Source organism: Gymnogyps californianus, chromosome 9 (assembly GCF_018139145.2).
Source record: "Gymnogyps californianus isolate 813 chromosome 9, ASM1813914v2, whole genome shotgun sequence".
Classification (NCBI taxonomy): Eukaryota; Metazoa; Chordata; class Aves; order Accipitriformes; family Cathartidae; genus Gymnogyps; species Gymnogyps californianus.
This window is the reverse complement of record NC_059479.1, coordinates 15975750-16000833: the sequence shown is the minus strand read 5'-3', so window position 1 is coordinate 16000833 and position 25084 is coordinate 15975750. Positions and strand designations below refer to the sequence as shown.

General features: G+C 38.7%; 2 protein-coding genes across 3 annotated transcripts in view; both read right to left on the bottom strand.

Annotated features, from left to right (window-relative positions):
* The window catches only part of MTMR1 (myotubularin related protein 1), a 39700-nt gene extending 37412 nt beyond the window's left edge, over positions 1-2288 (bottom strand). The window contains exon 1 of the mRNA XM_050901730.1: positions 2231-2288. The gene's annotated coding sequence lies outside the window, so the exon portion shown is untranslated. The remainder of the gene's footprint in view (positions 1-2230) is intronic.
* A 3182-nt stretch (positions 2289-5470) lies between these two features.
* The window catches only part of MTM1 (myotubularin 1), a 45712-nt gene continuing 26098 nt past the window's right edge, over positions 5471-25084 (bottom strand). The window contains exons 8-16 of one of the 2 annotated variants that reach the window (XM_050901727.1): positions 23260-23343; positions 21861-22010; positions 19829-20017; positions 15343-15528; positions 14099-14305; positions 10044-10136; positions 9052-9165; positions 8521-8697; positions 5471-6119 (exon numbers count right to left, since the gene is read on the bottom strand). In XM_050901727.1, the coding sequence (XP_050757684.1) occupies positions 5952-6119; positions 8521-8697; positions 9052-9165; positions 10044-10136; positions 14099-14305; positions 15343-15528; positions 19829-20017; positions 21861-22010; positions 23260-23343 (1368 nt within the window). In that variant the 3' untranslated portion in view covers positions 5471-5951. The remainder of the gene's footprint in view (positions 6120-8520; positions 8698-9051; positions 9166-10043; positions 10137-14098; positions 14306-15342; positions 15529-19828; positions 20018-21860; positions 22011-23259; positions 23344-25084) is intronic. The other variant, XM_050901728.1, reaches the window with a different exon arrangement.

Below are 25084 nucleotides of genomic sequence, written 5' to 3'. Positions count from 1 at the left end.
TACAAATAAAGTAGTATTGAGAGTGAGAAGCAATTGCACAGTTTGTTGCCAGCCACTTTGAAGTGCGCTAGGTCTGCTTCAAAACATGCCAGTATCTGATGAAAAACTGGGAATACCAGAGGGAACTGTTCCCTGAGTGCCACAGCAGTCTCAGCTGATGCCTTAGATAACTGCCATTTCTTCAAACAGTTTACTTGGGCTCTTCTACAGATTTAATGCTTATTCGGAAGTCAAATACAGAAAGAAAATTTTGATTCATTTTTAGAATTCATTCATGAACTAGCTTTGGATCCTGTGAGTACCCCGTGACACTGAAGTGAATACATACGCATACCCAGCACCCAACAGGTGCACCACAACTTGGACATGAAGAGGCTGGGATAACGGCGTAAGATGACCCATTACTACTTAACTAGAGGTCTTTTCTTACATTAACTCTGCTAGGATAGGTAGATATAAGGTGAAGATGCATGCAACAACTGCATACCTGAAATGAAAGCTCTTTCAGAATTTTTATGACACATTTTAGTAGCTTTCTTCCCACCTGCAAAATTCTACTGAGTGCTAGATCACAAAATGTTGTTTTGCAACTAAAACACATCCATGATATATTCCTGCTTGAACAACGAAGATAACTCTCAGGTTAGCGCTGAACTTGAGTTCAGATTCACTTAGAGAAACTTTTCACTTAAGTTGTGCAAAAGAGTGCATGAGCTAAACCCTACAGTAATCCTTTTCTGATCTAGTTTATTTCTCCTTCTCTTACATCTCTTAATTTCTAGTGCATCTCTTTAGGGTTTGCCTAAGTTTGTTTCCAAATAAGCATTTCCTTGTTAATCAAAAAAAAAGATTTATTTTTCTATGGCTTATCTTCACTGGGTATCACTACATCAACAAAGTTAACAGCAGCAGGAAAACGAATGTGAATGCAGGTCCATCTACGATCAGTGTCTCAGGATGTGTAGTGTACCACAGGATGCTGATCATACCGATGTGACCTATCACCATCTGTCAAGTGGGACACATACCAGTACACGTCTTTTCATTCTGTCTCATCTGAGGTCACGCACATTAGCATGGCCTGGTACAACTGTATTGGCAAATAAATAAATTATATGACAAACAGACATGATAACTTTTCCAGGGTAGAACAAGATTAGGAGAAGAAAGAAAGGTGAAAATTAAGATAAGAAAGTGCATTAATAAGGAATACAAAGACGTAAGTTTTGGTGATAGAAAACGGACATTTGATTTCCACCTTTACTAGAACAATGTAAAACTCCAGGTTTCTTCTAACAGAAAAGAGAGAAAATATGGAGACTGGAACCTAGCCCTGATTTTTAAATGCAGTCTTTTTTCTTTGTTTTTCATCTGGGTGAAATTTCCGTTAGTTTCTACTCCTTGTTTAAGGATTTTTCAATTCAGCTCTGAAGTCTGCCTCCAGCTGCAAACTTCTAAAGGAAGGAATTACTCTGCCAGCGACTGCTGAACTAGATGTGGCAACACTTGGCATCAAGCTCCTGCACACCCACCTCTGGTGAAGCCCCGCTAACCTGCAGCCAGCCGAGCATCTGCCACCGAGACACAAAGCCATCGCACACACCTACAGATAAACTGACACACCGGGGACACACACACACACAATACTGCTTTGGGGCAGTTACACCTCTGCAGATGATACACGCTTGCATGAAAAAAAAATCGGGAATAAAGACTTAAAATCCGAGAACCGTCTCACTTGAGTTTTCAAAGATGAGAAGCTACGCACTGCCCAAAAAAAACCCCGGGCCAAAATCCTGCAGGCAGGCAGCCTTCGCAAAACCGATGACGTTAATGACGAAAAACACACAACCGCAAGCAGGAAACTTTGACAACAGCCAGTTCCCTCGCCGAGGAAAATCTGCCCTCAGCCTGCGCGGTTACACAAAAATAACCCCCCAGATTTCAGTTCCACGGGCCGGCGGGGCTCCGCGCCGCGGCACCCGCCGGCGGCACCGCTTCCGTTTCTATGCCGGTTTCGGGGCGCGGGGCGGCGGCGGGGAGGCCGCCCCCAGGCCGGGGGGCCGCGCTCCGCGTAGGCGCGGGCCGAGGGGCGCCCGCCGCCGCCTCCCGCCGCCCGGCCCCGCGGGGGAGGGCAGGCCGCGGCGCCCCCCACCGAGCGCGGGAAGCGGAGCCCCCTCTCCCGCCGCCGCCCGCCCGGGGCGCGCCCTTCGCCGCCGGCTCCGCTCACCTGTCCAGCGTCTCCGTGCTGGCCTGCCGCGACCCTGCCCCCGCCGCCGCGGCGCCCCCCGCCCGCACGGCTCGCCGGCCCACGCCGCCGCCCTCCACCGCCGGCCCGGCCGTCGCCGCCGCCCGCTCCATGTTGCCGGCCGCCGGCGGGACTCGCTGCACCGCCGGGATGGCGGACTCCCGCCCCTCCGCGGCGCCCCCCCCCGCCCCCGGCCCGGCCCGGCCCGGCCCGACCCTGCCGCCTCAGCCCGGCCCGCTCGGGCCCCGGCGGCGGCCGAGAGCTGTCACCTGGCGGCGGGGCTTACCCACAGGCCTCCGCGCCGCCGCGAGGGCGGGCAGCGGCCCCGCGCGGCGGGGGAAGGCCTGGCTGCTGCCGCCCCGCGCCACCGGCCTCCGCGGGGCCCGGCCCGGCGGCTGAGGGGAGGGCAGGGGCTGAGGGGAGGGCAGGGCCCGAGGGGACCCCTCACGCCCTACCCACCCCTTCCAGCCCCCTCGGCGCTGGGCAGCCACGCTGCTGGGAGAGATGGACCGACACCAGCAGTCACGGACACACGCGACCACTTTCAGCGTTCCATTAAAACGACTGTCAGAGGCAACGGGTTTAAAACTGACATCTTTATTTTTTTTTTTTCCCCTTCACACACACACATGGCAGACGGATGTTAAGGTCTCCCCCCACCCCGAAGTCGCTTGACAAATAACATCCAGCTCCAGAGCAGTCCTGCAGTATCCAAGGAGGGCGGCCGACACTGTTACTTAAGGAGCAGCAGTGAGTACGTGAGGAGATTCCTGGTCAGTTATAAAAACCTGTTTTCTCAAGCGTGACACAAAACGCTCACTGAGAGACAAAAAAACTGAACTCAAGGCAGAGTTTAAAAATACGTCAAAAGGAGGTAGTACACAAATAATTTCTAGGGTATACCCATAACAGTGATACTGGGGTGGGTAAGGCATAAGCAAATAAAGAAGGCATTCAACAAATAAACTTTCTAAATAAGTAACTGAAGCCCAGCACAAAAACTAGGTTATCTTCTCAGGTCCATGGAAGTAAGAATACAGAAAGGAAAAGACTAAAATAGCGTTCCAAGATGGATATTTCGTATTGGATATTGGGCATTTATAGCTGTTGACGTTCACATCCCAGCCCTGCTTTTCTACCCCTCCTGGAAAAGGCACTCAGCGCCTGGAGCGCTCTCATTCACCACCTCGGAAGCTTCCCCAGGTTTGTTCTTGGCTGCGACAGCTGCAACAGGGAACCGACTGCAGTGACCGGGTCAGCTGCTGCACCTGCAGCTGCGCACCGGGGACTGGAGGTGCCGTACGGATACAGTGTCTGTGCACGCAGTGCATTGCAGAATGACAGCCCAGATCACGCATTTCAGTGGAAAGGAGAAAAGTTTTCTGTTAACATTGATCAGTTTGTATGCCTACATTCACAACTTTAAAGTAGTATTTTCCAGAAAGTATTAGATTAGAAACACCCCTATGTTTGCCTAATATTGCCATGTAAAAATAGAATTAAAACAAGTATCTTAATCTGTTGACTTGAAAAAAAATCCAAGCCCGCACAGGGCTATGTTAGAGAGCTTCAAAGGCTGAAATTCAACTGAACCAGTAATACGAAGAATGGTATATATGTAATGAAGTAAGTGCAAAAAGATCCTTTCCATTATATTACACTTTCCCAAATGCAATAGGTTATCATGTAGTGTTTACACAGTAAAAACGCTTAGATTTTCTGAACTTCTCCACACTGCTCAGAGATGTCACCAAATACAGAAACTTTAAATAGTCTAATAAAAATAGCTTTTTTTTTTATAAACCACATGTAAGTAGAAGGCAAATATACCAATATATGCATAGCTTTCAAAATGTAAAGTATATCATGAACAACTGAGTATCCTTCTTCATTTATCTGATGTAATGCATCTTATTTACCTTAACAAGCCAAGATTTTGGGACAATGTTTTTATTTTGGAAACACATACTGAAGAACATTGACGGGAGAATGAAATTTAGAGGACAAAAATAAGTCGTATAAATCCTGTGCATTTATAACACACATGCTGTATGCTCTGAGCTTCCCTGAAAAAAATAGTGCAATTCAGTGTATATACTGAATTAAATCAAGAGGTGGTATACTTTTATTCCTTTGAAAAAATACTGTTCTAAAAATATTCAGATGTCCTCTAAACTTTGACTTATTTTATGGAACTATAGCTTTAAATTTAGTTTTCATATGCAAAATATTTACACTTTATAAACTTGCAGAATTTCTAATAAACTATATTATATATACTTACACAAAACTTAATTTATATATAATTCTATTATATCTTGCAGATCAAAACTCACCACATGTACAATAATTTACAGTGACAGAAGCCTCAAGCATCAAAGTATCTCCTTTAAAACAACAATATTAGATACAGTCCTCTACAGATTCTGAATTGCAGTATTTCCTGGATTGCCTGAATATCGTTAAACTTCTGAGAATATACAAAATTTTAATTAAATATCAAGTAGCAAGGTTTGTGCTGTCATAAGAAATGCTTGCAACTACTTAAAAAAATACCTGAAAGGAACAAATTGAAGGTACAAGAAGCCTCTGAAATGAAGGCTTGAAACTCGAATTCACTGGAAGGTTCAATGTAAGTGCACACACTATACGCAAATCTTGTATACTGAAGTCCCTCAAATACTTAAGAATAAATTCATTGAACAAAGTTAAATTAAACAGTAAGCTACAAATGTACAAGTTTTCAACAGTATTTATAACTGAAGATTTTTGCCTACTTTGGTATAAAAGCTCCTTTAAACAGGCACATTTACTTTTAGAAGACAAACACAAGCTTTAATACTATGGCTATTGCTGGATATTTAAGCAATGTCTCTGTGGGTCTGTTTTTAATTATATAAACCTTCTTTAGAACCATTTTATTCTGTATTAATCCAAAGAACCAATATTGCCAACAGTGATAATTTGTAACATACTTCAGTTCTGAACAGCTAGCCAAAACAGGACTTTTCAGAATCCAGTACAATTGTAATTTGTTTAAAAAAAAAAAAATCAATTTACAATAAAAAATAGATTTTTCTTTTATTTTGATATCTACTGAGCTATTTAAACTTTTTAATTAGAAGCATATCAGCGAAATCCCTTCCATATTTTTGTTTATTTCAAAAAGGAAAATTTGGAATTCTCAGGTAACCAGAAAAATTTCAACACTTCTCTCTGAAATCTTACAATAGAATTTATTTTTATCTCATGAACTCCACAAACGTATTCCTAACAGGAATACACACATACCTAATTTTACACAGTGTGAATATTCCTATTGCCATTAATGTGTTTATTCACGACATGTAAGACTGAGCATGAATTTCCTTACGGGAACATGACCTACAACGTAATAAATTAAAGCATTCTTATGAAAACAATAAATCAATTTAATTTCAATTGTACCAGACTTTCCAAAATAACTCTTAAAGCCCTCCATAACTAGAAGTCGATTAATAATGTTCCCAGTCCACAGGTTCTGAAAGGCACGTAATTGAAGAGTTGGTTTTGTTTGCTTTGAAGTCCTCCTCAAATGAAGACAGTCTAAAATAATTTGTGTTAGGACAGTCTAATTTAAGGCATTAAAATATTCCTCTTTATGCTACAGACCTATGTTAAGCACCACTTCCTATTACAGTATAGAATAAAGCCAACATTTTCTTCAAAAATGTGTTTGTACTTGGGACATCATTTGTGAGGGAGATGCTGATGAGGCTGATGAATTGGATATCTTAGAATTATTTGTGATCTGTAGTTCTTCAAGTCTCCTTATATAATCATCACGTAACGCAAGGAGCTCCATGTAACGCTGCTCCACTGGATTGGGCTGCTAGAAAGAGATCTATATTAGTCTTATCCCTTCAGTCCAACTACTTCTACACAGTTAGGCTGCTGTAGTATTTGTGTTTTCCTGGCATTACTCAGTACTTGTAGTTTCCAACATATGTAACAAGTTGTAGCTAAACAGAAATATTTATTTCTATAATGCAAGAGCCCTCTGCCTTCCAGTTGTTTTCATCCAAAGAAAATCTTTACACAAAACAGTTCTTCCTACCTCAATAAAATCAGCCAGCACTTCCTGGAGCATATGGATTTTATTTTCTTATTATCTATTATTGTGTGGAAGATAGGTGTGAATACCTTGTCCGAAGCTTTTATCTTCTCAACTTATTAAAAAGTTTTAGATTCCAAAGGTTAAGATGTCTCATCATCTTTCCTAAAAACAGTGTTTAGCCAGACTGACTATTTTAGCTACACTGATCAGATTAAGATGAAATTTACTTCAGTTTTTAATAGTAAATTTGCAACTTTGTGTAAATAAACAAGTGAAATAAATGCAAAACTTTATTAGTGATTCTGTAAGTAAACTTGAATGTGTTGAAAATCAGCTGCCCTTGTAATGGGATGTAATGCCCTTGTTCTGTGATTATTCACAGAAAGAGCATCTTAACTGTTTCCATTTTAAGCTTAGCTTCCTTTTTCAGATAGAGTAATGAAACAAATCAAAAAGAAGTATTACAAATGTCCAAGGCAGATACAGAGCCTAGAGTTACCTTCAGCTGTATAGATCTGTCAAGAAGTTGCTGCTGTTTCACAGTTAACTGCCTGTAATTAAAAGCTATTAGCAGTACAGTTTCAGGAGCAAATGTAAATGGCCTCACCAGTTCAAAAACAGCTGAACCAGCACTCTTACATGCACCACTCACTATGCACCCCAGATGAGGACTGCGATGACTGTTGAAGCAACTGTGGAAGGTGGATCAATGACTGAATCTAGTTACTAAGATGATTAGAGATGTAGGGTTAATGATGTTGCTGGTGACAGACCAGACTCTTCATTAGACTGAAGTCTGATGCGGAACATGCTTCTAAGTAATAGCACTAAGAAAGGTCATCGAAAAACTGGTTCAGGCCACATGTCCACTATTCAGTTGCTTAAGTCAAGATGAAGTGTAAATTTTGTGTGCAGCAAAAAAACCTGGTGCATTTGGTATATAAAAATGGTGAAAATGAGGGACCAGTAGTAGCAGCATGGAAGATTATTGCATGGGTTTGCATTTCCAATAAGAAACTCCTGCCAAAAACCTTTCCTGAATAATGGCAAAGCGCATTTTTAAGTAGATTTACAGCTAATTTGCATGCCCTATAATCCTTCACTTTCTAAAATAAATCTTCGGGTTCAACTTTTGCAAAATGCCCTCATCTTTCACGGCAAGCAACAAAAGCTTTAAAACTAGAACTTCAAATTAAAACTGGCAACATACTTGTAAGAAAATATAGCAAACTGTCTGGCTTTCTTGCAGCCTCTAAAGTGTTGTAAATAATACAGGAGATCAGCTGCGGAAAAGGAAGTGCATTGCTCGAAAACTCCTGATTCATTCCAGGGGCTGGATTGCGAAGACTGCTTCTGTCAAAGAAATTGCTCCTCTATCTTCTCCTACTCAAAACTCCACAACTTGTTGAGAAGGACAAATAAGTCTCCGTACACTGTCTTTACATGCCACATTGCTAAGATTTCTAGCAAGATTGTAACAAACATTGAGTGTCCATATATTAAACATTAAAAGCACAGAACCGAGCTATGTGTAATTTGATAAAAGCTTTTCTGGGCTTCCAAGCTGATCTGCTTGTATAATTTTCAATAACAGCTTTCATCCAACGGTTACTCAGTGTAAACAATGTTGGGTCATAAAAGTTACATTAAAAAAATAATCTTACCGTAAGCCATCAATACAGATAGCAGTTTTGAAAGAGAAAGGACCGAATAGGTCATCTTAATTTGTAAAAGACTTCATACACTCTCTCAGAAAAAGACGACAGACTAAGCAAATGCAACTAAGCGTGTTTGTGATGCTAATGCCCTAACTCTTCAGGGATCAGTAAGCCCTATTTCTAAGCATTGTCATTCACCCTTTAGTAGCATCAAATGCCCTTAAAAAACGCTCCCCCAGCCCTGTCCCCAAGAAAAGGAGCTAGAAAGAGCTTGAGGATGACTTGATATTAAGCACCAAAACAAGCTCAGTGTTCTGAGAAGAGCTGAGTCAAAAAAAAAAAAAAAAAAAAAAAAAAAAGAGAAGTGAATAATCATTTTCACCTTTTTTCTCCATCTTTACAAATATAATAGTAAAAACCTGAACAGATTACAGGTACTATTCCACAAGTCTGTTATGACACAAAATCCTGTTTCCAAAGTCTAAAAGCATTTTGTACATTATAGAGAATTTACTTACTTGTTGCCGAATTCTTGGGTTCCACCTGATGTAGTAATTGACCCAGAGCTCTAAATGACGCATACTGGCTACCGGATAGAGTGCTCGATTTAGCTCTTTAGTGTAAAAAGGATTGGTGTATTTAGATTTTTCACTGTTTATCAAAGACCATAACGATAATGTTTTCTCAGTCACTTTCTAAAAGGAAATTGAAATAAGAACAGTAAATATTTGCACAAAATCAGGAAATCCATCATAGAAGCCATGGTTACATTCTAGAATTAATACACTTCCAATTCACTTAGAAGCATAGTAAGTTACTGTATTAGAAATATTCCAAAACCGGTGCTTGACAAGTATTTTAGTGACTGCATAGTCTTTAAGCTACTAAAACCAGGGAATTTACCATGCAACTATTCTATAACGAGAATAAAGCCAGTTCAAAACCACTGTCATACAAGGAATATAACCAAATACAATACAACCAAAACTTTTTGTAATCATCTAGCGTCAAGACAGCAATACAATTAAACAATCAGTGGTTTGACTAACCTCTTTTTCTCTAAGAGACTCACTGTTATACAAGAAAGTACCAAACCGGCAGCTGTACAAGTGATCCAGGATTGTAATCAAGAACTGCTCATTGAATTCAAAGGCCGTAGGAAACTAAAAACAGAAAACCAAATTCGTTCTTTACATCATAAAAGCAGGGAGAGATGCACATCCCCTGGTTAAGAGGCTAAAGGCAGCGTTTAGAAACCTGAATACATCTACAAATAATTATTAACATAATACTTTCATATACTTTATAGCAGAGTAAGTGTTCAGATGACGAGGTGTTCAACTTTCTCAAACTAGTCACTGAAAAGAACTCTTCTCAAAATGTTTTAACTGCCTTTAATTTCTAAAAAGAAGAATAAAATAGAGAATGGTTACGGTTACATTTTTACTAGCAAGACAGCATAAGATATCCATAGCGCACTCTTTATAGTGCAGCACCATACAGGGAAGTAAGGGTTTAGCTCCTAATCCTTGGCCCTAAATGGACTAAGTTTGCTGCTTTGTTTCATTACTTATTGAAAATACAACGATTAAATCACAGCACTCAACAGCTCCCAAGCTTCCTTTTCAAGCTTTGACAAAACAACATTTGTCCCTGTAGTTCAAGGGACAGCTTCACAAAAATGGCGAAATGAAACACCAGACCCTATTAAGATAGTTGGATGCAATTCCTGCAAAAGCATTCTGCTGGGTCACATCTCTCAATATGTTTCTGAGAAGCCCATATCCAAGACACACCAGCCTTGCATGCATAGCCAATGCCATATTAAGCAACATAACTACAGCTTGTATACCACTTCTAGAAATAGGGTAGAGAGATGGTATGGTTTACAAGTAAACACGCTCTTTTTGACTGCAGTGTCAGAGCAGAGGGGTATGCTGTCCTCTTCAAATACTTTTCTTTTTTTTTTTAAATAAAGATCTAGGTTTTTAATTCAGTAATCTCTTAACAATGTTACCTTCTGAAGAATGATATAACATACCTGTTTAGACATCTGCCACACACAATCAATAAACTGGAGAAAGATGGGCGATCTGTCTGCATCAGCATGATTTTTATCACCGTGGCCTATTCTCTGAAACGAAGCAACACAGCCTCCCGTTAACCCAACCAGTCTACTTTATGGCCAATAGACATTGTTTCTTATTTTGCACTAGAATATTAATGCTTCTGTAATAGAGCAACCTGTTCCTATGATTTCAAAATTAGTTATTGCACCAAGGAGGAGAGATTCAGATATACAGAAATACTGCAAAGCTGTTCCAAAGAAGTCTGAGAAAAATTCCAAAGTGATAACTGGTCCTGTTATAAAAACCTGCTAGTTATCGGACAAGCAGAACTGTTAAAGCATCCATTGCTTCGCAAATAATCAAGATGTATTTTGAATTATATTTAAATAATAAGTTTGTCAAAAGCCAAGTTATATACTTTGTCATCTTTTGTAATTTAAGCCACTGGAGAACCTAGATCATCAAACTATCCACGCAGATTCTCCTCTTCCCCCTCCACACTTGAACCTAAGATTCACCCCGAGGTAGACAGTGAACATGAGTGAGCTCAAAGAAACATTCATGTTCTTGACAGAAAATTAACACACATTTTTAAAGTTTGGGTGAGCCACTTATTCTGAGGAGTCCAAAGTAACAGTCAAAGGAATTCTCCCCACAGGCAAAAAGTAGGTTTGGTAAAAGCTGTTTCCTTCCTTTTCACATTTGATAGCTGAGAACAGATAAGAGATTCAGGGAAGAGAGATTCTATTAACTCCATAATTCTGCTTGAATATACTTGCCTGGAGGAGACAAAAGAAGAGCATGTATGTTGAACTAAGATGATGTCTATCTGCCTGTAAGATAGCAGGCTTAATGTCTTAAGGACGTGAAAAATGATAAAACCAGTACACTACTCCGTACAATGATTTGCAAGATAGTTTAAAATAATAGAATCGAATGGCAGGAAATAGAGGGAGATGAGAGATTGTAGCTGAACTCAGTCAACAGTAGCAAGTGACTAGAAAAGCACTATAGGGAAGACAAACAAATTGGCCTCCTTGCTCTCCAGTTGTCATGGTTTAAAATACATGGTATCTGTTAACAGAGTCATACATGTGTTCATTAAGGAGTGAAAGTCCTTCCACTTTCACTATGGTTAGCAGTTTTAGGATATCTGAGTATTTTCCATCTATAATTATGTCTACGTCTCATATTTCTTATATTAGAATGCATTATTAGAACAACATTCCACATAGCAAGCAATTTTATCATCTGAATAGTGCACTAAGTTCACCACACACAGAAAAGCTGGTGTAGGGAATTCCTTTTCAACAAGAAAACGTATTGTGCGCAAGCAGGTGTGCAAGAAGCTGGGAGGGAGCATGGCCAGGGCAGCTGACCCGAACCAGCCAAAGGGATATTCCATACCATGGAACGTCATGCCCAGTATATAAACTGGGGGGATCTGGCTGGGAGGGGCGGATCACTGCTTGGGCATGGGTCAGTGGGTGGTGAGCAATTGCATTGTGCATCACTTGTCTTTTCTTGGCTTTTATTTCTCTTTTTTTTTTTGTTATATTCCTTTTCATTACAATTATTATTATATTATTATTAGTAGTAGTAGTATATTTTATTTTACTTTAGTTATTAAACTGTTCTTATCTCAACCCACGAGTTTTACCTTTTTTTTTTTTCCCCTCCCACCCATCCCACTGGGAGGGGGAGGGGGAAGCGGCTGCGTGGTTCCTAGTTGCTGGCTGGGGTTAAACCATGACAGTGCTTCATTAGATAGTAAATACAGAGAGGAACTATTAAGTAGTCTACTATTTAGTTATTTGTTATTCAAACATCCAAACTGCAACCCTGGTAACATGAAAAAAGGAAGCTTGCTCTAACCCAGACAATATAAGAAACACCCTACTCTTCTCTAACTCCCCACTTGAGGGAAGGCGTAACAACAATAGTTTCAGAGATGAGGTTCAGGAAATGTTAACTGCACTGAAGTGCCTAGTCCTCACTATTAAAACTCACAGTTCTATCAAATAATTACCAAACTAAAACAGAGCATGTATGATCAAAATATTTTCTGCTTGCAATTATCAGTTTTTATCATAGAATCATAGAATCGTTTAGGTTGGAAAAGACCTTTAAGATCATAGAGTCCAACCGTTAACCTAGCACTGCCAAGTCCACCACTAAACCATGTCCCTAAGCACCACATCTACACGTCTTTTAAACACCTCCAGGGATGGTGACTCAACCACTTCTACAGAACACTCCAGAAAAGGACTACCTTCACTATAAGCTCAGCCACCCATCAAATCAAAATATACACTACTCTCAGAAAACAGCAGATGGCTAAACGAGAGTGGCTTCAACCATTTCCAAAGATTACTACTTGAGGGAGCAAGTTGGGAAAATAAAATAGTAGTTTAAGCAAAAGCAAGCTATTTAAATCACCCTTATTGCTGCTACATTGTCAGAGATGAACCAGTGACTGAGCCAGTCGTCTGGAAGGGGTGTAAAAGTCCTACCTCACTAACAGGAGAAAAACATTATCTGTTAAGAGAGAACATACTCCTTTGATTCCTCAAACTAAAATTAATGGTTTAATAAAAAGAATCATAGATTATTTGAATTTATTTATAACAGTGAAGGACACAGATCTCTCTTTAAGCTTTGTGTTAAACCGTAACATAGGCCCTAGGCTACAAGTCTCCTAGTTATACAATCTAATTTTATCTGCATCATGACTATAATGTTTTTTAAAAACATAAAATAAAATATGAGAATAAAAAGGCAAGCTAGTGTTTTCCTGTGGCTGTACCAAGACAGAATACTTCAAAGGTTTATATAACGCATCACGACTAGAAGACTACAGGTAAGTACACAAAAAACTGGACTACAGCAGATATCGCTCCCAACAATCAAAATGCAAATCTTCTAAGCCTCAAAGCACCTTTAGAATGTCAGATCAAAGACTGCCGCAGCCTACAAGCACACTTAAATGGTGAAGTGATTCATGCTGAGTAGCTATACATGAATTTCCAAATGACTGAGACACTCCTGCAAATGAAAAATGGGCGAAAATACACACATAGGTATATTTTTCCATTTCTTTATTTTTCCAGATTGCCTATTTTCCCAATTTTAGCAATATTAAGTAATATCTTTAGAATATTCCACTAGGGATAAGATGTCTGTGCAAATAACTTCTACTGAAGATGTGGAAACTTCTTACTGTGAATTACAAGGTTCAGCAAGAAGTAACACTGTTGTAAGGCTCCCAACTTATGTTTTACGTTTACATATCCCAGCACACTATCCCTGGCAACCTATTCTGCTTTTCCAGGTTCCTCAAAGATTTCCTGGTTAAATGGTTAGCTGCAAAATTTAAGAGAAGTTCCACTAAGACTCTGAAAAGTTTCCTAACACAAACACCGTTGACTTTGCATTATACATGGGTAGGATATTAAGGACTTGCTATAGACAATTTCTACTTAACCTTCGAAGCATCCAGAACACAATCAAACAGAACTAGAGCCAGCATTACCAGTGACAGCCTCTTGAGAGCTATTACGACAAGTTTAGAACATTTGGGAAGAAGCATTCAAAACATCACTTAAAAGACATTGGCCAGACTCATTCATCTGCCTCTCATGACATTCAAAATAATCCAAAGGGAGGGTGAGGGAGAAGCCTCATGTCCCAGCCTTATATGATCTTCTTCTGAAAAGTTTGGGAGGACATAATTTTTCTGCCTTCTCATTTTCTTTGCTCAATAACCACAGTAACCCTAGCAATTCCGTGTTTTTAAAGGGGTGTAAAGGACAAAATACGAATTCTCAGAGAAAGAATAGCAAAAAAATATTAACCAAAGAGGTCCAAACCCAAAAGCTCTGCGCAGATTTACCTAGAAATGTTTTAAATCAGAATTCCAAAATAATGAAAAGAATTATCAAACCTTGACACAATGAGTAGTTTAACATTAAAAACTTTTTAGAATGCTAATGTTGCATGGTCCTCACAATTATCTTCTAATTCTTACCGATGCAAATTTGTGTCCAAAGCTTATCCACTCTTTTTGCACCAGAACTTCAAAGCCTTCAATTGTTCTGTAGTAGCTGTCTAGCATCAACATGGCCAGTGATGTTAGCTGTGCTGTCCGGTCCCAGCCATCACTGCAGTGAACCAACACAGAGCTCCTTCCTGAGGATACCTTGTCTGCCACTTGAATAGCTCCTGTCAAGACAAGCTAGCAAAGAGGAACAGACACCAAACAACACAGACTAGCGTTATCACTCTAACAAAAATAAATTGATTTCTTTGTATCTACACAGTATCTAAATTGATACTGTTTCCCTTAAAAGACCTAAAGAGCATGGTGTAGTTAATTGGAAAAGAATTTTCTAGGAGATCAAGTAAATTTCTTGTGTAGAGAAACAGATTGGTTCCCTAATCCCTTAGTAAGATCTAATTCATCTCACAGCAAATTCTTAAAAAATGGGGCAGAAAACAGTAACCTTGATAAACCAAAGAACATAAGCTTCTTTTTTAAAGAAAGAGAGGATTTACCACAGGATATACTCTCTAAAAATTCTATGTTTCATTTGGCTCCTTTCTTTGAACTAAATTACTGAAATATCTCAGTTGTTGGAAAGAGGAACTTGTACCCTTCTAATATGCTTATTTTCCAAATACTAACTTAAAATGAAAATTTTATTAAGTAGGATTCATTACATAATACTCTAAATACTTTTGCACAGCTATACTTGAGGCAAAAGGTTCAAAAGTCAACTAGTAAGAACACTGGTGAATTACCAGTTTAAGTATTTTATTTGTGCTACAAGATGAAAATTACAAAATTTACAAATAAATTTACAAGATTTATTCACAAAACGATAATTCACAAAATAGTCACATACATACTGACAACTAACGTAATTACTAATTCTTCACAATGACAGTTATGTGTAGACCCGTATTGCTAGAAACCAAAATAAATCACTTCTCACACGTGTAAAGACAATTAGACTCACAATGCATTCTTCCAGTAAAGACTGACATTTGACTTGAGGCAGACAGTAAGTGTTGAATTTCACCTACTGTTGCTTAGTAATGATATCTCATCACATACGCTAAGACTAGCTGGCAAAAAGCCAACACTCAGTGATGCTGTTTTTGTAGTCCAAGTAGTTCTGTATCAGGACTATCTCAAAGTCTAGCAAAGAAAGCAAGTCTGATATGACAGATTTGGACAAACATTATTTCAAACAAACAGCAAAAAGTTACCTTTATATGTTCTAACCAATGGGTTGATTCCAGACTCGACAACCAGTGTGATTCTTCCACATTAGGATAAACAATGTCCTTCAACTTCTTCAAAGATTCCCGCATGACATGAATATTATGAATGTCCAAGAAGAAAAGTTCTGCATTGGGATACGCATCTTCACCTTCATATCCTCCCCCAGTTGCCTATAAACAAGAGATCTAAAATTAACTTTAGTCATATATACACTGTTGTAGCAGCTTTTCAACAGAGCAAGAAGGGACTGAATTTCATTTCTACTTTATTTTGTAGTTGGGCAATACATAATTTCAGTTGCTTGTTTAAAACATCAGTCTCAGACACAAGCTTTAGAGGGGCAAATGCTGGAGAAGAATACTTGGGGGCTCTCCTTTGTCCAAAAGGACAAAGTGTATTAAGAGTAGCACATGGCCAGAAAGACATTCAAGTTGCTCTAGCTAGCCTAGTTCCTTTCAAAACCTCAAGGGAGTAATCCTAAAAGGGAAAATTAATTATTTTAGATTAACACCAAAAGGTTGTTTGTATTGTTGGGCCTGGAGACCTTTGAAGAGGATTGAACTAGCCAGGTAAGGGACAGTGGGCCAGCATCATATCAGTCAGGACTCAGACTGCTTTGAGAATAAAGAGACATTTGTACCTTCCTCATTACTTTTGAGATTCATGGTGGAAACAGCTTTTCCTTGACCAACTGACATTACAAAGTCAATATTTTTTTCTTCATTTATGTTCATGTTTCCCACCAAGGATTAAACAAACTCATGATTCAGAATACAAAAGAAATCAACTTACTTCCCAGATAGATTATTAAGGTTAAATTAAAATGTAAAGTACATCACACAAAACAGCAATTACTCATAACATACTAGAGCACCACTTCCATGGAATAAAATTGCTCATTTCTTTGTTTCTGTACCAATTAGAAAGAAATTCAGTCAAAAGGATTTGCCTGTTTCCTTACGCCACTGTCGTGGTTTAACCTCAGCCAGCACCTAAGCACCATGCAGCCACTCTCTCACTCCCCGCCCGCTCCCAGTGGGATGGGGAGGAGAATCAGGAAAGAAGGTAGAACTCATGAGTTGAGGTAAGAATGGTTTAATAACTAAAGTAAAATATAATACTAACAATAATAATAATGAAATATAATAATAATAATAGTTGTAATGAAAAGGAATATAACAAAAAAAAAAAAAAAGAAGGGGGTGGGGAAGGAAAAAAACCCAGTGATGCACAATGCAATTGCTCACCACCCGCTGACCGATGCCCGAGCAGAGATCTGCCCCTCCCGGCCAACTCCCCCCAGTTTATATACTGGGCATGACGTTCCATGGTATGGAATATCCCTTTGGCTAGTTCAGGTCAGCTGCCCCGGCCATGCTCCCTCCCAGCTTCTTGCGCACCTGCTTGCTGGCAGAGCGTGGGAAACTGAAATAGTCCTTGACTTAAGATAAGCGCTACTTAGCAACAACTAAAACATCAGTGTGTTATCAACATTATTCTCACACTAAATCCAAAACACAGCACTGTACCAGCTACTAAGAAGAAAATTAACTCTATCCCAGCTGAAACCAGGACAACCACTAATTCAAAAGAGAGCAAATCTCAGGTTTGCCAGTGCAAACTTGCTACCAAAAAAAAAAAAAACCCCCACCAAACTTTCCTGTGTTTAAACTGCCTAGTTATTTACTACTAAAATTGAACTGATATTGAAATAGATAAAAATGATAAAATGTTTGGCCAAGTAAAATTAAATTTAAGAGTTCAGTTAAGAATAAGCTACATTTAGGAATTAAGTTCAAGAATCTTAGATTCTGCCTCTAAGAAGTAAATTAGTAATAACATTAAAGTTTAAAGTAACTTTTCCAACATTGAATTTTATCGCTGAAGACTAAACATGTATTTAGATCGTTAAGAAATTAAAGAGCCACATAAGTAGAGAGTCTATTCTACTGCTGCTCTCTCAAAACATTTAATCACCATCCCAGTGAGGATGTGCCTGGTCACTAAAGGAAGTGGAAAACCCACACATATTTCAGGACACAGTACCACTGATGGGATTTTCCAAAGATAGCTGCAAAACAGCAGCGTTTCCTGCAGACAGCAAAAACATGCCATGCCATGAATTGTGATAAATAAATTTTGCCTTTATAAGCCACTACAGCCACCAACTCTACATCAGACAACAACCTGAAGTATGGTATAGCCTTTCCCCATTAGTACCACCTACATTTCTGTATAGTAGCACAGTATCTCTATTTATGCTCTCTATCTCCTTCCTCAGATGTGGGGGTAATTGTCAAGAGCTGCCAGGCCCTGCGCTAAAAGAAGTAATGATTGTGTTTTTCTCTTTCCTTTGAGTATTATGAAGGCCTGGTGAGGAATGATTGTAATTTTAGCATCAGGGCTGCCGCAACTCCTACTGACTGTGTGGTCTTGACCTATGTACAAAGAACACAGGAATGCATGAGTAGCGTAGCCCAAGATTTTGCTTGTACTAATCTTCACAGCTGTTCAAGAAAACTTTTTTCAGTGCTGATCAACACTGGCTTGCACTCTGTATGTTATTGTCCCTCAGACCCAGAAATGCACCCTACTGCTTTTACTGCTATGATTATTTCATCTTTAGACATATCAGGAGTTAATTAAAACACATGGGTGAAATATATAGACCATTTTAAAAGGCTGAAAACTGTGCTTCATACTTCAATAAATATGTGTGTATAAACTGTGGCCACAATACATCTTTGAAACAAATGGGGTAAAAATCTGAGTTTCTTCAAGAACTGGGAAAAATTTAAGTTAATGTAAGAATTGACATTCCTTCCACAAGGCAAATAGAAGGATTACATGTTTTGTTCACCCATAAAAATTCACTGTGCAGAGGATAATGCAAGGTGTATAGTAAAATGCAGGCAATTGAGGCAGACCCTCAAAATACAAACCATCAGATTAAAACCTAGCCAAACAGCCCCATACAGTCTCTGAAAGAATGTGTGCTGTACAAAAAAAAAAAGCCTTATTGCTTGCTTAATAAATTATATTCTCTATTACAGAGAAGAGGGCTGTAAAGGTACAGATGCGTGCGTTTCAGCTGCACAGAGCAAAACACTAACATTATTGTCCCTCTTGAATTCTGAAGCGACTTAACATTTGTTACATATAAACCTCCTAGAGGCAAACAAGTTTTACTGTTTCATATTCCTTTCAGCACAAACACTGAAGAGGACTTATTCCACTAAATTAGTGTTCATTTTGTGCCAAAAAACTATTCAGAAGCTAGAATTCCTTCTCTCCCAGATAAGCACGCTCATCATTTCACTAAGATCTCAAACCCTCTTGAGCTATATGAGCTCTCATGCTCTTTGCTGTGCAGACACACAACTTCACTAGTAAGTACTGAAGAGCATGTCCACTTCGTTTCTGCTTGAAGTTCAGTGGGTAAGGGACTATCCTAGACACGGAGGGAGTGAAATTGGTACATTCTCATATGAAGAAAGTATTAAACTTGTGTCCTTCACCGCCTCTCCCTAACTAGGCTCTTCATACAAACATGGAGCACATCCATGCCTGCTGTGCTCTATGCCAAATACAACACTGACACACTATGACCGGCATCATCTGAGTATGCCTGAATACACTGGTCCTCACCAGACTTGAGGTGGGGCAGAGGGGAAATCAAGGCACAGGGACACCTTTTCTTCTTGAAAGGTTGGACCAGATGATCTTTCAAGGTCCCTTCCAACCTGGGCTGTTCTACGATTCTGTTCCCATCTAGGCTTTGATTGCAGATTAGCAAAGAAATGGTCACTTTGTCAGATGGAAACACTACTTCTGTTACTGCACTTTCCAACTACAGGCACCTAGGGAAGAACAGGTATCTAGGTATCCAAGATACCCATACTGCTGTTTAGAATGCAAACCCCCAAATTAATTCATCAGTTTCTCTTTATTTGCTGGATGCCTGGATAGGTCTGAAGCGGTTCATGTAATGGTTAGGAAGAAGCAAATAAAGGATGCCTGTCAGTGGGCTTGGCTTTATGCACACGGTCTTTCCAGGACAGAATTTTCCCAGAGGATACGAAGCAGAGCTGTGGCTTGCACAGAGATGGCATGTCGTTCCAACAGAGGATATGCTCTACAGCTCAGCCTACATCTACCTCACAGTGCAGAGTGTAGTCGTATCTGGTTTCAGTCCCATGCTAAGATCTATGCTTGACTGATAACAGACAGGGTAAAATGTGCCTGGATATCCACATATGGTCCTGAAACCCTGCTTATGACCTACTTTAGGCACTCATGTCCTTTCATGGCCTTGAGCCTCAGTATTTGATTATGTAAATATATATTTGGTTATGTAAATTTATCTACATTAAGATTACTACTGTTCCCAAAAACCTCCTCACAGAAAACTTCAAACTAGGTCTTCTCCCCACCCCCCTTCACAAATAAGACTATTAAGCATCTGTTTACCTTGTTTGCGACTGCATTGACATTGGGCCTAGCATCATAGATGGTCAGTTTTGAGATCTGCCCATTAGCCTCCCTGATAATATCAAGATATCTTTCATCATCTTTATTCCGCTTGCCACTCATTCCAACAAGGGGTTGACTGCAGCGCATAATAACAGCTTGAGTCTCTGGATGAATCCATGACAGAACCTAGTCACATGTCAAAAACACATTAGAAGAAATAAATTTTATTAAAAAAATCATAAATTAAATTTTAAAGTTACATTCTTTAAAATAGATAATATGAAAATCAACACTTTCTATTTTATTTCTTCAAAAGATAATTCCCAGACATCTCAGCTGCTTCCACTTTAGTCTCATAAGATTTAATAATAATAATAATCTTTAAAAGAGTCCATTCTCTTCCATATTTAACTCTTATTGAAATTATACTTACCTATATAATCCAGTGTATTTTAGTATTTTCCTACAAGTCTTAGGTTGCACAAATAATTCTGAAAAGCAAACTGGAAACAAACATAGCGATGCCTGCTGAAACTAAGAAACAATTCAGAAGAATTAACTCATTGTAGAAATGGTGACTAAGTTGCTCCAATTCTACAAGAACAACTTTTCCCTTTTTTTGGATAAGGAAGGAAAGTTGAACCTTTCTGCAGTATCTTGAATGTTTCCCCTTCTCTTTAAAGTACATTTTGTTCCTCAGCCCTTGTTACAAAGAGGAGGCACTGGCGCAGAGTGCATGCCGCCTTTGTTGTTCTTCTGAGCCAGCGGGGACTTAGCACAAACAAGAGATAGTGAGCTGCCCAGGGAACAGACTGCAGCGCAAGAGATTAAAGATAAGCACCCCAAGAAGCAGGCAAAAACTCTAACTTCATCGTTGAAGGATATTGAGAAACAGTATTCTCACCCAGTCTGAAAGTTGTGGGTTAGAGTGAAAGAACATCAGAGTTCAAAAAAAAAAAAAATCAGAAAGTATTCACTCCTGAAATGCAACCCTTAGTTGTATATCTAGAACCGAGACCTGTCAGTGTGTGTGTGGGTGAGCATAATTGGTTATTTCCTGACAAGAATAACATTACTATTACCAAGGAAATGAGTCTCACTGTACAGGCATACAAAAGCCCTGTCACAAATTTTGAGATGACAGAGAAGATACAGCTAGGTTATAAGAACTATATGCACACACTATATATTTAACATATATATTTTATACACATTATATATTATGCATATGTGTGTGTATATATAGTAAATTTACAATTATAGGCCTCGCCTGTCAGTAAATACCATATCTAATAAATATTTATCACATTGAGTTTCACATCTGTTTGAAATTAACTGAGATTCAAGGCAGCTTTCTGATACTGGCTAAGAATCTAGCACCTCTTCTGAATTTGCCAAATTGAAATATTAGTGAAAACAGATTGTATTGTGATAGAAATTAGTATTTTCTATAGTGCTGTAAAGAGCTGATACATAAAAATTCTCTTACCTCAAAGAATTTTAGTTACAGAAATATACCCAAAAAGTTGAACTGGTTTATCTTAAATTCCACAGCCCAATTTAAAGGACTAAAAAGCCCAAGAATTCACTACAGAGACTACACATAAGGTCTTATTTTAGGACTGAGCATTGGAACTATGTTTAAATGCCATGCAGCTTGCTTACAAGAAGATAACGTTTGCTATCACTTTTTATGTGCATCCAACAATAATCAACAAACTAGTACAGATGGCAGTCCAAGGCTCATACTTCATTAAGAAAAGGGAATCTGCAATGCTGGCAGTTGTTACTACAAAGATCAAGTTAAAACCAACGAAGCTGGAATGGGTGATTGTTGTGGGGGAAAACGGAAATGTGGCTTGGCCAAGACACTAGTTTCAAGCAGTAAAAACCGCCAGCCAATCAGAACTATTTTGCTGTAACCATTTCCAAAAAAAGCACCCTCTGTGTCGTGTTTGGCAAAAAGTTGGTTGGATGCATACTTAAAACTAGCTACACTATAAGGTAACTTTCATCACATAATACTCACCGGGATTCTATTTCGGGACCTAAAGGCAGCAACTTTCTTGAGATCATCATCTGTTGCATTATACGGCACTACTAAGAGCGATGGATACGTGTCACACAGTCCATAATGTTCATTAATAAAAGTTACTCGCCACCGTTCATTAGGCAGTCCCTAAAATGTAACACAAAGTTTTTCAATGTATTTTTGGCCGTACAAATAATAATTCTGCTCTTGAATTTTACATGACATTATGGCCACATGGTGGCAACAACCTACCAATTTAACCTAACTACAGTACTGTTGCAAAACAGAAGAAAGAAGATTACAAGACCACACAAAACAGCTCATTGCTGATGGATTCACAGCCTTAAACAACTGCATAGCTATCTCATACTTTTACATAAACAATTCTATTCTTATAGATTTCAAAATAATGATTAAAACTAGTAGATGTATTTCTTTAACTGTGGGATTGAGGAAAGAAAATTGCCTTCTCTCCTCCCTCAAAGCTCTGCCTTTCCATTTTGCCTGCTGAAAAGAGACTATGGTCCTGAGAAGACAGAAGAAGGAAGTCTCATCTCAACCTCTCTTCCCTGTAGCCTGATACTACCTTCAGGTTAAAAATAAGATTCAGGATAGCTTTCTTATCGAGAAACAATAACTTTTAGTTGCAGTTTTCTCAGTAAGGCAATTCACAAACAGCAGCCAGGAAATTGAGAAAGACTGATAAGCTCTCCACACACACATATGCACAGTGGGGTTTGTGTGGGTGTTTGTATTTTAGATTTTTTGGGTCTTAGGCCTCTAAAACCTTGAACCAAAAAACTGGGGGGGGCGATCTAAGGAAGTCCTTACTGTTTGCTATTTTTTTTTTTTTAAAACATGTCATATTTAAAACAAAAATAAATTGTCCAAAAGACATTTTAAAATTAAATATATCATCCTTTCATTGACATTTTTCCAAAATGCCTAAAGAGCAAGGTAGAATACTGATAGACATCTAAATAACTTCTGTAAAGCAGCTTGTTTTAGAAACAGTGTTGCTTTTTTTTTTCCCTTCACTGCAGGAAGAAGTAGACCAAATCAAAGACCAAATCAAATCTATATTTGGGACACTGTAGTTACATATTTGGCACATTCTCCCTGCCCCCTGCTCATTTAACAGTGGCACATTGTAAGAGGTATCAATAACTTCCTTCAAAGAGCAAAGATTACTTTCCTGTGACATTCTAATTTTTTTAAAGGTTCCAGTGTTTTGTTTTATTTCTTTTCTTTACTTTTTTTCAAGTTGTACTTCCATCTTCTCCCATTCTCAGCTCCCCCCACAAAAGAGCTGATAAGAGAAATGTACAAACAATAATTCCTCTATGTAAGTTGTCAGATTTGAAAGCACCAGGCAACTGCAACTTTAATAACTCACTTGTCTCCTGTATTCGGACATTGGATTGTACACCATCCATCCATTTTCAGAAAACTTTTCTTCATTTGCAAATGCAAAAAAAAGCTGTAGGATGTAAAAGAAGCTTATTAGACCAAACTCTGACTGAAAGTGGCAAATATGAGGGCTCATCATCAGTTATACCCTAATGCCTGCCACAAAATAGGACTGACTTTTCCAGGTCAGCCCCATTCTCTCCATTTAAATCTGACATTTATAAGACTGTAAAGCAAAGAGCAAGAAGCAACAAACAACAGAGATCTGCTAACAAAATAATGAAAATGTGACAATAGTTAAAACAAGACGTGACAAAATAATAAAAATTACAAAGCTTAAACTTGGATTTTTTTACGGTCAGGAGGTTGAAGTGTTTTAAAATAGTTTATATCAGTTTATTTCCCATATCTCACCAAAATTTCTCCAATAGGTACAGCTGCAACTACTACATAAAATATTAGATGCTAAACTGAAAGTGTAAAAAGGTTTTAATTGCTATTCATTGCCATTAGGAAGCAGCCTTCTTTCTGCATCCCCTCCCCAACTGATCCTTACTAACAGAAATGCAGTTTACTGTAAAACTCCATGAAAATTAAAAAGTTGCCATTGAAAATGACACAAAATATGTTGTTAACAGGTTACACTATCTACTTTTCTCTTACTTTGTTGCTCACTCTCAAGACTCACTTATACAACACAGCATCTTCACCCAGGATTCTGATGACTTCCTCATACCTTTTAGCTTTCTTCTCCTTTTAACCAATTCCAAGTGGGCTGTATTACCTAACTAACCCCTTTTTCCCTTGGTTTGTTTTTACAGTTTATGATGAAAGCAAAAGTAATGTTTATTTTAAGAGTCTGCTTCACTGAGAAAATTGATTTTGGTGGCTTACAAATTCTTCAGATGCCAAGTGGAGCATGAAACTAAGTTGTTTCAAAAAAAAAAAAAAAAAAAGAAAACACAGAAGCAAATGTGTTGTCCTGAGCTAACTGAGCAACAGCAGCCAGAGCAGAAAGCATTCAAGAGCCCATCATAGCTCATTTGTAACAAAAAAGCTGGAAGTCTCCTAGCTATTCAAAGACATTAAAAGAAGAAATTGAATGCTAAACTGAACATCCCAAATCTACATCATTTTCACAGGCGTGGACCTGAACTAAGCAGAAATGCAGAAAATCTGACAGGCAAGAAAAAAAATCGTGGTTCTAAGGTGCAGTGATTACGTCTACAGAGGTAAGGCAATGCTTCTTCATAAGTGCACCATAGGCCCAGACGGAGGTTTCTTTAGATCTTAGGAAGGCAGACCCTAATGGCTCAAGGCAATTCTGTTTAGCCTAATATGTTACAATGGTTTAAACAGTAAACAGCTCTAATCAAAACACAAAACTGAATCCCTCCAAAAGGAGGAGGTTTTTCCTCATGTATTTCAAATTAACAAGTATTTTAAAGGGACATCACTGCTCACACAAGATACTTTATTCCACTAGTTTTAGAAACTGGAATTTTCAATTAAATCAGTATTTTAGAGCAAGTACATTCACTGGCAAGTTTGCAGCAGTAAACAATGCATTCCCAAGTTGTGTTTTCGGAATGTCTTCACCATTTTTAAAGGGGTAGGCCTTCAGTGTAAGTAAACATTATGGATTCTTTTGACTAAGTAAACTGCTATCAAGTGGGATGGAGGGAGAGATGAAGAAAGGAAAAGGAAAGAGGCAGACATCAACTGTATCAGAAAAAACCCAACATTCCATTAGAAGTAGATGCAAGTATCAGAAATTAAGCAGAAAAACTGAAAAAGGTGGTTTGTTTTAA